This window comes from Monopterus albus, unplaced genomic scaffold (genome assembly GCF_001952655.1).
Source record: "Monopterus albus unplaced genomic scaffold, M_albus_1.0 scaffold90.1, whole genome shotgun sequence".
Classification (NCBI taxonomy): Eukaryota; Metazoa; Chordata; class Actinopteri; order Synbranchiformes; family Synbranchidae; genus Monopterus; species Monopterus albus.
The window spans coordinates 574,533-585,166 of record NW_018127970.1 but is presented as its reverse complement, the minus strand read 5'-3'; the positions used below and the strand labels follow the sequence as shown (position 1 = coordinate 585,166).

Genomic DNA, 10,634 nt, shown 5'->3' with positions numbered 1-10,634 from the left:
AGACATACAGCCGGAGGTCAGATGAAACAACCACAAAGTCGATCATCGACCTCCAGCCTAGGGTGTCCTGGTGCCACATGCACTGATGGACACCCTTATGCTTGAACATGGTGTTAGTAATGGACAAACTGTGACTAGCACAGAAGTCAAGTAACAGAACACCGCTCGGATTCAGATCGGGGGAAGGGGGGCGTTCCTCCCAATCACGGCCTTCCAGGTATCACTGTCGAATGTTTATACTTTTATTTAGCTATTGGATCAAATTCTACACCAGGTGTGAAAAAGAGGGTTAGGTTGATATAGCAGCTATTATGCTGTGTGAAATGTGATACAAAAATAAAAGACCAGAGCCAGTGACAACTTGACAGACTGCATACTTGGGGCAGGGCAGTAAACAGGGGGTGCAGCAGTCATGTTGCAGCCTGAACAACAGCACTGTGTCATTAAACACCAGTTACAGCTGAGGCAGTGTCCAACTTCATTCAGCAGCCCTCTGGAATGAATCCATAGACTTACTTGACATACCAGCCATCACTGAATTCTTAATTATAAATACATGAGAATTGCAACAGTATTTCCTGTTGACCTTTTTTTAGAGTCATGTTTTGAGATTATGCTGATACATAAACACAACCTTATACTGAGTTTAAGTTAAATTATTAAAACAAAAGCACAAGTCACAAATTAAGCAGTTTCACCTCGGGAACGATGCTGAATAGTATAAAGTTAACAAGACTTGACAAAAGACTAATACATTTACTTGTCTGCATCTGACACATGAACCAACCGGCAGTTAATGTACACCTCTGTAATGACCAAAAACCACGCTAACGTTAGCTCCCGTGACTTGACAACACTACAGATGTTTGCTCTTCGTCGGCTAAAAGAGAAGTTAGCTGAAATCGCTAACAAATCCAGACAATAACAGGAAAACCTACTAATTTTGTTATTGGCGTTACGTTAAGGCGTTGATTACGGCATAGACTTAGTGAATTCTTTGTCGATGGTCTGAGTTAACCTAGTTAATAACTACATTACGCTAATTTATTACCTGGGTTAACCGCGGTTATTAAGTGACTGTTAGCTAACGTTAGTAAAAGGTTAGGTAACGTTAGCCTGGGTGTGTTAGCGGTCATGTTTACAAGTAAAAGGGACTGTGGGCTCACGTTAGCCTTGCTCTGCCATTTTTGGAGTTGGGTAATGCCAATGTTAGCGCTCACTACAAACGCCCATTGACAGTGACAGTTGGCGCTTCCGAGCTAGCCAGCTAACATTTCTCCCCTGGCAAGTGTCTCCAAATTATGAATGCCAAATGACATCAACTGCCTCGAGACTTTCACAGCTCGCACCCAACTTACCATTTTTCAGCTCATGTTTCACAGTTAACAGGTCACCTTCTCTGGAAGATCCCTCCATCGGGGATGGCATCGTAATTTCGTGCTCCAATTATGTTCAAAGATGCTGCACAGACAACGCTGCGGTCACCTCGTAAGCTAATTTGCGATACATGCAGTAACTAACACATATAACGCGAGCATTAAACAACTGTGAGTTCAGCGGCGAACCTGAGAGATGTATAGGTAAAATGTTATTACTAGTTAAGCACAGGAGCAAGCCAGTCCTATCGAAACACTTGCTTCTTCCAGCACACCACCACTACCAGTATGATCTTCGCAATTACACAGTAGCTCTTCGCTGATTGGTGTTGCTACGTGAAAATCTGGCCTCTGATAGGATCCTGAAAAAAACTTAAAAAAAAATGTTTAATGCAGCGACACATGATCCCGCCTCCCTCACAAGACTGATGCTGCCTTCAAATGCCTCTCGTTAAATTCTATATCAATGGTCAGAAGCGTAAAACTTTAAGTGCAATCAACTGTTCATAAAAAGATACAATAATATTTATTCTATAGTAAGTATTAGGCAATATAGTAATTCTGAATGAAATGTGCTTTGATGTCTTTTAATTCATTTTATAATGTAAGTGGTATCAGTATTAGGCTAGTTCAGTGGTGGAGAGTAAGTATTTTATGGAAGCACTAACCTACACTTATTTTGAGATACTTGCATTTTACATTACTTTAAAATTCTACTCCAGCACATTTTGGTGGATTTTTTTTACTTCACCTTTTTGAAAGATACAGTCACTAAGTCACTAGTAAAATCTTCACAAGCATAAGATCATGCATATGATGTGTTACCACTGATGCACTACCTGTACTTCAGAATCGCAATACTCCTGACTCCAACTAGGCGGTTAAGGGGAAAACTTGACAAGACAGCATGTACTTCCATCTGTCTATTATCTATACCACTTATTCCTGAATAGGGTCACAGGGAGGCTCAACCCTATTGGGTGAGAGGCGGGGTCCACCCTGGACAGGTCACCAGTCCATCACAGGGCAGACATGTAGACAAATAACCACATATGGCAGCGTGTACATATACAAAAAACTTTAGTTCATTTTATGAAGTGCCTTGAAATTTTCCAGTATCTATTAAGAGCATCTTGTTTTGCCATAGTGAAATGCAGATACTGGTATGAAAGAGTAAATTATTGTGCAAGACAGACAGCATATCAGAAGAATGATCAGTTCCTGTTGGTTAAAATATTTGAAAGGTAAACGTATTTGAAGTTGGCTACCAGAAATTAACATCACAACTAAATCATAAGTTGCCATGGATTTGTTTATTTCCCATTTTGTCATTTTCAGTTTATATTTTCATTTAAGGCAACTGTGAAACATGCTCATTTTTCCATTCCATTGTTTTGCAAACTTTGACCTGGTACAGATGACATGCAAAACAATGCAAAGTGCTGCTGGTGATAAATGGCTAAATGAATATAGGAAACTGAGCTTTATCATTAATCTATAATTATCCTAGTACATGCTAAAACCAGGTATAAACGTCACAGATACTCACCATTAAATCAACAATGCACCCTGTGTATTCTGTATGTATAGGTGCCATTTCCCATAGATGGTTAATGTAATGTAATTCATGCATTTGTACACAGGGTGGCACATTTGTGCTGTGATCAATGTAGAGTATAGGAGATCCCTCAGGCCAGATGTATTCTGAGCTGAGATAATTAACAATTTGTTGCAACACAAATTTTGACTAAGTTTTCAAACTTCCTTTTTTGTCTTTTGTGAATGTGAAATATTGGATAATTTGACCTCTTTTGAACTCAAACTATTTTTTGAAAATTTCACAGGGGCAATGTGTCATTGGTAGATGGCATTGAATTGTGACAGAAAATGTTATTTCTGTGCTTATATAATCCGCATACAGTGACAATTTTGTATATAAAAGGTGCAAAGGTTTAGCGTCTCATTTGAGTTTGGACAATTACTCCCATATATGCCAACTTTGAAGCAGAGTGATGATTTTGTTACAAAAGAATAATAGTATTAGTAGTATTAGAATAATAGTACTAAGATAATGTAAAGCTTGTCTTCATCTTTTCATATGTGCATTTGTGTAGAATGAGTTCCCCCTAAAATATAGTTATGTTGATTAAAAATGCAGCTCTGCATATACCTTATATACCTTAGGCTTATGATACCCTATTTGAAGATTAAATAAAACATCTTTCCCAAATTTATAATTGCTGTTACTTTTTACACTTTGAAGTCTGAGCCTTCTGAGGCAAATTTGTGATTTGCATTATATGTGGCTATACAAATAAATAGTGCCCTGATTTTACTTGATTTCTGCCTCCACCTTGTGGTAGCATGCTGCTTTTGCTTTCTAATATTTTTTACATTGAATTTTTTTCTGCATGTATAAAGTTGTAATAACTACATCATTATATATTTGTCCAAAAATATTGAAAACTATTTTACTTACACAAAATGTTGTCACATAGTTAAGATGTTTGGTTAATTTCACGTATACATTCTTACATAATTACATTCTAAAATAATTATCTTCTACACCACACAAGTAATATACTAAAGAATTTTTACAAAGTGTTAACATTCATACACCACACCCACAATTGTCCATGTAATTAATCATTGAGCCTGTTCTTGCATATATCTTGATTGACACATACCTTTATATTTATGTTTAAACTCGTCAATTCTATTACTATTTTTTATGTCTACACTTAAATTATTCCATAGTTTTACCCCACTTATGGAAATACAAAATCTTTTTTTGGTTGTACGTATAGCATGAATTTTTAAATTTAACTGACCCCTTAAATTGTATCCCCCTTCCCTTTCATTAAATAGTTTTTGAATTCCACCAGGTAATAAATTGCTCCTGGCTTTATACATAAACACTGCAGTCTTATATCCAACTAAATCAAAAAAGTTTAACAATTTAGACTGTATGAAAGCTCCATTGGTGTGATCCCTATACCCCATCTTATGCACAATTCTTATCGCTCTTTTTTGTAATATATACAATGGTTGAAGTGAGCTTTTGTATGTATTTCCCCAGTTTTCAAGGCCATACTCTAAGTATGGTAGAATCAATAAGGAATACAAAATGCGTAGTGCTTTCCCGTCCAAAATATATCTAACCCTTGCCAATATCGATATATTTTTTGCTATTTTGTTCTGAACATATCTCTATGAGTTGAGGTATTTTGCAGACACACAAATCTTGTTTTTTTTTCAAGTTACAGGTCTCTTATTGCTGAGACACACACCAAGTCACTAGGTGGGGGTAACGCACCTTAAGGCATGCAAACCGCCAATATACTACAAAAGAAGAAGACGCGTCAGAGGCTAGCTAGCTCCACTTTGCACTACTGCTAAGTGACCTCCGCTCCTAACATGGCTGGTGTTCGAGCCTTTGGTGTTCTTTCCAGGTTGACATCTAGGAGATATGCTCTTTTCAGAGGTAGAAATTGCAGGAATCTATTCTTTAACAATTAACCAAAAGGCGTAGAAAATGATATTAAAACAATAAGATTTAGAAAGTGTCGTATCACAATGTAATTAGCTTGTTTGAATAGCTGTTAGCTTCGGACTGTTCTGCAGAAATAGTCGTAGTGCATCACACAGTAAGGTCGTTTAGTTTTTTTCTTTTTTAAGCAAATATAACTGTCATATCTCAATGAACGTCTATCCGGAATAGTTATTGAACGCGGGTTTTGTGAACTTTTTGTTTTAGTAAGCAAACTTTTAAGTGTAATCTTGAAAGCTAGCTAACTTAGCTGCCACAGAATCACGTAAGTCGGGGGAGCTCTGGTTCAAAACTGAAGTTTTACATCAGATTGTTTCCTTCCACTTTTGACTGTAACACGCCTTGTCAAGATAATTTAGACAGGGTTCGTCTTGTGCCATTGAGATAGCGTTAGCCACATTCTGTCAAAGGCAGGCAGAGAATGTAGGTGAAGGGTCATTTCCCACTGGATTGCACCGCGTGGCCAAAACCAAGTGGGGTCATGAGTGAGCATCTCGTATATATGTCATATAAAGGCTGTACGAAGACATTTTGTTTCGATAGAGTTTTTAGAGCTTAATGGTTTTAATTTGGGTGATAAAGATTAAGCATCTAGGCGATTTGCAGAAGGTTGGATGAAGTACAAAAAGTGTTAGACTATTTTGTTTACTTTAATTTTTCTCTTTACAGGCAGCAATTGTCGCACCTTCTCAGTAGCTCCTGTCATGCTAGGTAATTCTGAAATAAACACATCTGTACAGTGGTCTATATGTATAAAAATAGGGCACAATTATTTTCTCACTGTACATTATCTTCCCTCTGTTTTAGCCCGTACACATGTGAACTATGAAGTCAAGGGTGATGTTGCAGTTATACGGATCAACGACCCAAACTCCAAGGTGTGAGCGCATGAGGAATGAATGTGGTAATTTTCACTTATGGGAAGAAATGAGAACCTAATGGTAATTTCTCCTTTCAGGTTAACACATTGTCAGTGCAAATGCAAAAGGAGATGACTGAAGCAATGAATGAAGTGTGGGACAACAATGCTATTCAGAGTGCTGTCCTCATCTCCTCAAAGCCAGGATGTTTCATTGCAGGGGCTGATATCAAGTAAGAAAAACCTCCTTAAATTCACTGCTTCTTGAATTTTGAAAAGTGTGTGCATGGCACTTTAGACAGGTAATGTGACTTCTGTTTGCAAAGCATTTTGTCTACTTGTCTGAAGCAACAAGCATGCATGTTTATGGACTCTTAGCATTAAGATATTCCATTGCCCCCAAATGAAAAGTCACAGAGGCTTGTCATTGTCTTGGATTTTCTGGAATTATTTTAATGTATCCTACATCTGTTACAGTATGATCCAGTCCTGCAAGACTGCAGAAGAGATCACCAGACTTTCTCAGGAAGGGCAGATGATGTTTGATAAGGTTGAAAAATCTCCTAAGCCCATTGTTGCTGCCATCAATGGCTCTTGCTTAGGAGGAGGCTTAGAGGTAGACAAAAATAATCTGAGCAACCAATTATGTTCGACTGTGTTGGATATCTTTGACTTGGATTATTGATGATAACATGTTATCTAATGAGCTGTTTTGCATTTCAGTTTGCCATTTCCTGCCAGTATAGAATTGCAACAAAGAGCAAGAAAACAGTTCTTGGTACTCCAGAAGTAATGCTGGGTCTTTTACCTGGAGCTGGTGGTACTCAGAGACTCCCCAAGATGGTCCGTACTGAAATTAAATTCCCTACATTTTCATTGCTGTCCATCACTGTTTCACTAACAGTATGTTTTCCTTCACCTCCTTTAGATTGGTCTGCCCAGTGCTTTTGACATGATGCTAACAGGAAGAAATATCAGAGCAGATAAAGCCAAAAAGATGGGGCTTGTTGACCAACTTGTAGATCCTTTAGGTAAAATTTGCATATAACCACATGATTACATGTTGATGTGCTTTAAAGATTCACCACCTGTAGATACTGTAATCTGTGCACTTTGGTCAGTGCTTGACTGTGCATCAGGTGGTGTAAGGATGAAACAGATTTTTTAAGATTTATCTTTTCTGCTCATATTTATAGGACCTGGACTGAAGAGTCCAGAGGAAAGAACAATAGACTACCTCGAGGAAATTGCCATTGAATGTGCCAGAGGAATTGTTAACAAGAAGATCCCTCTTCACAAAGAGAAAGGCATGATGCAGAGTAAGTTGTGCTACATTTATGGAGCATTTGACTCTTTGTAGTCAATTTTTCATCATGAATTAAAAAAAAACGTATAAAGTTAATGTTCTTTCTCTACAGAAATTCAAGACTATGTTATGAGCTTTCAGATTGTACGGAATCAAATTTATAAAACAGTCTATGGTAAGGTTATGAAGCAGAGCAAGGGACTTTATCCAGCCCCCCTGAAAATTATTGAAGTAAGTAAAAGCTCATTCAGAGTAATAACTCTCTCTAGAAATGATCATGCACATGCTTTCATAAATTATTAAATAGGGTAATACTTTAATTACTCTGCACAGAAGAATATATGTGTATACACACACACATACATGAGGCTGCTTACTTCTACATCTCTGTTTGCTACATCTCACCTGGTGTGTCTGCACTGCAGTGCACTTGGCTGCTGTCCTCCTCCCTTGCATCTCTCTCTTCCTGACCCTCCCTTGCTGCTTCAGCAGCACTGGTTGAAGTCTGGGAGTATTGGAAACAAATTAATTGGATCACTGATCACACTGGTCAGCTTTCGCACATGTTTTCTTATGTTTCTAATGTTAACTCAAATTTGTTAATACCTTTGGTCTGTACTGTCTGCACGTCCAGAGGACAAGTCCTTTGAGTTTTGAAGAATATTTTTTATTATTCCTCTGGACTGAGGGAACTAACATTCAGCATCAGAGTTGTTAATCATCTTGTTTTAGAAAATTGGTTGCATTTTTTTATATGACTTAAAATGTAACATTTGCCATTATTGATTCTCCCTCTTAGTGTGTGAAGACTGGACTAGAACAAGGTCCTGTAGCTGGATACTTAGCTGAGGTTCAGGTAAGGTTTGTTGGCTTACATCACTGGCAAATTTACAGTAGTGTGTTGTGTAAATAAAAAAACCAACAATTATGTTTGTCACAGAATTTTGGTTATTTGGGAAAAACTCCAGAATCAGCAGCCCTGATTGGTCTTTATCATGGTCAAGTTGCATGCAAAAAGAACCACTTTGGAACTCCTCAAAGAGAAGTGAAGTAAGTGTGAGTCACTTGCACATATAAATAATGCATGTTCAAACTGCATTTGATATGTCAGACTAGTTGTTTGGTCATGGTTAAATACTTGGTTGCTGTTGATGACAAAGCCATATTTGATACACATGTTGACACATTTACACAGATGGAAAACAGATTATCCTTAGTTTCTGCTTTGATGTAATGTAACTATGAGAGTCTTAGGATCAATCTTCCTATCATGTGCTCTTCTGTTTCTTTTTTAGGTGCTAGATAAATTGTCTGTCTCTTTCCGCTAGGACTCTTGCTATCTTGGGAGCAGGTCTGATGGGAGCAGGTATTGCCCAGGTGTCTGTAGACAAAGGTGTGCACACAATACTGAAGGACACAACAGTGGATGGACTGGCCAGGGGAGAAGAGCAGGTTTACAAAGGGTGGGTTTTTATTTATTGTATCAGGTATTTAATTTTTTGTTGTTCTGATCATCAAAAATGTTATTTCCAGCAGGTTAAATGTTTAAAACACATCCCAACTTTAAAAATGGCAGATGCAGTTACATTGTTTTGACAGAAGAACCTAAAACAGATGAATCGCCTAAATATGTTATTTGAAAGTAGTTGTAAATGTTGTAGTATAAATGGGATCAGTCCTTAAATGTGTGATCTTAAAGTATGTTGATGAATTATCTGACTTTTATTGTGAACAAGGCTCAATGACAAGACCAAAAAGAAGAGCATCACGTCATTTGAGAGAGACTCCATACTGTCCAACTTGACCAGCCAGGTGGATTACAGGGGCTTTGAAAAGGCCGACATGGTTATTGAAGCTGTCTTTGAAGATATTAACATCAAGCATGCAGTCCTGAAGGAGGTGGAGGCTGTAAGTGTGGCTGAGAAGAGGCTCAGTAAGCCTAGCTTAAAAAGTGAATGTATTTGTACTGTAATAGTTCAGTAGTTTAGCTTTGACTTGGAGCTACAGTCTAACACACATTTGCCTTCAGGTGGTCCCCCCCCACTGCATATTTGCCAGCAACACATCTGCTCTGCCCATCAAGGATATTGCTGCTGGCAGTAAGAGACCAGACAAGGTTTGTACTTTGGAGCCTTGTCACATAAAAACCTTAGTTTGCCATTAAATTAAAAGAATCACTGTTGCTGATTATTTTCTCTGTGTTCTTAGGTGATTGGAATGCACTACTTCTCTCCAGTTGACAAGATGCAGCTCCTTGAGATTATAACCACTGATCAAACGTCAAAGGACACTACAGCCTCTGCTGTGGCAGTCGGCCTGAAGCAGGGCAAAATCATCATAGTTGTTAGGGTGAGTTTGTTTCATGGTTTTTTTTAGTAATTAAAAACCGACTATTTTAATCCTTGATTAAATATTCACATAGTAACATAAAAAGACTGACAATGAAACCTGTAAGTGGTTGAACGTGATTCAGTATTATGACAACATCTTTGCAGGATGGACCTGGATTCTATACAACTAGGTGTTTGGGCCCCATGGTGGCTGAAGCAGTGCGACTACTTCAGGTTAGTAGCATTCTATCACAGTGCAAACTGTAGCTGTGAATACTCTATTGTGAAGTAAGAGTCTCAACTCGGGCAGAGAGAGCTCACTAGTTACATCGGGATAGTTGTTATACATCCTGTGTGTGTGTAATGTATACACTCAAAACTTACAGGAAGGGACTGACCCCAAGAAATTAGATGCACTCACCACAAGCTTCGGGTTCCCTGTGGGTACAGCCACATTGGCTGATGAGGTTGGCATTGACGTTGCTGCCCATGTGGCAGAGGACCTCGGCAAAGCTTTTGGCTCTCGCTTTGGCGGTGGAAATGTGGAGGTACTGAAGACCATGGTGGATAAGGGATTTAAAGGTATGGGTGGTCAAGTTGAAGGATTGTGTTCCATTTATTCTCTGTGTGTGTATATTACTATAAGTACTTTATTTTTTATTTTCCTAATGCACATTCCTTTTTCTTGTTTGCACATTTTTTCTTTTCTTGCTGTCTCAGTGTTGCTTACTTGTCTACTCATTGCCTTACGGAAGAGCATTGTACACACACATTCAGAGCCATTGTACCAGAGTCAAATTCCTTGTGTGTCCAACACACCTGGCCAATAAAGCTGATTCTGAGTTTTGTTGGACAAAGTGCTTCACTATTAATTATTTTTAGAATGTATTGTATAAATGTTAAGTCCTTGTTTTTATTTCCCTCAAGGCCGCAAATCAGGAAAGGGTTGCTACATCTACCAGAGAGGACTCAAACGCAAAGATGTCAACCCAGAGCTTGGTGACATCCTTGGGAAATACAAGATGACACCAAATCCTGCTGTGTGAGTTTACACTGGACAATTGCAAAAGTAACTAGATAGCAGTCAGAGAGCACAAACCTATTATTATTATTATTGTTATTTTGAAAGCATTCTAGGTAGTTTGTATTAGGTTAAAAGCAAAAATGTTGAAATTAGCCCTATTTCACAATGGTGAATAGTCCTTTAAAAAAA

At 38.1% G+C, this 10,634-nt stretch overlaps 2 protein-coding genes across 9 annotated transcripts in view; one reads left to right on the top strand and one right to left on the bottom strand.

The window, feature by feature from the left end:
* rps6ka5 (ribosomal protein S6 kinase, polypeptide 5) overlaps nucleotides 1-7,612 on the bottom strand; it is a 70,278-nt gene extending 62,666 nt beyond the window's left edge. For 7 of the 8 annotated variants that reach the window (XR_002275530.1, XR_002275531.1, XR_002275529.1 and 4 more), the window contains exon 1: nucleotides 1,359-1,697. Coding sequence is in view for 1 of the 8 variants with exons in the window: in XM_020607997.1 (XP_020463653.1) it covers nucleotides 1,359-1,428 (70 nt within the window). In the remaining 7 variants the exon portion in view is untranslated. Of the gene's footprint in view, nucleotides 1-1,358; nucleotides 1,698-7,496 lie in introns of those variants that run through there. The other variant, XR_002275535.1, reaches the window with a different exon arrangement.
* hadhab (hydroxyacyl-CoA dehydrogenase trifunctional multienzyme complex subunit alpha b) overlaps nucleotides 4,735-10,634 on the top strand; it is a 7,770-nt gene continuing 1,870 nt past the window's right edge. Inside the window, exons 1-18 of the mRNA XM_020607998.1 lie at nucleotides 4,735-4,860; nucleotides 5,596-5,637; nucleotides 5,734-5,804; nucleotides 5,885-6,018; nucleotides 6,263-6,401; nucleotides 6,509-6,628; nucleotides 6,714-6,816; nucleotides 6,982-7,104; nucleotides 7,204-7,322; nucleotides 7,891-7,947; nucleotides 8,032-8,141; nucleotides 8,420-8,554; nucleotides 8,828-8,999; nucleotides 9,121-9,207; nucleotides 9,300-9,440; nucleotides 9,587-9,655; nucleotides 9,808-10,003; nucleotides 10,349-10,463. Coding sequence (XP_020463654.1) covers nucleotides 4,794-4,860; nucleotides 5,596-5,637; nucleotides 5,734-5,804; nucleotides 5,885-6,018; nucleotides 6,263-6,401; nucleotides 6,509-6,628; nucleotides 6,714-6,816; nucleotides 6,982-7,104; nucleotides 7,204-7,322; nucleotides 7,891-7,947; nucleotides 8,032-8,141; nucleotides 8,420-8,554; nucleotides 8,828-8,999; nucleotides 9,121-9,207; nucleotides 9,300-9,440; nucleotides 9,587-9,655; nucleotides 9,808-10,003; nucleotides 10,349-10,463 — 2,000 coding nt within the window. The 5' untranslated portion in view covers nucleotides 4,735-4,793. The remainder of the gene's footprint in view (nucleotides 4,861-5,595; nucleotides 5,638-5,733; nucleotides 5,805-5,884; nucleotides 6,019-6,262; nucleotides 6,402-6,508; nucleotides 6,629-6,713; nucleotides 6,817-6,981; nucleotides 7,105-7,203; nucleotides 7,323-7,890; nucleotides 7,948-8,031; nucleotides 8,142-8,419; nucleotides 8,555-8,827; nucleotides 9,000-9,120; nucleotides 9,208-9,299; nucleotides 9,441-9,586; nucleotides 9,656-9,807; nucleotides 10,004-10,348; nucleotides 10,464-10,634) is intronic.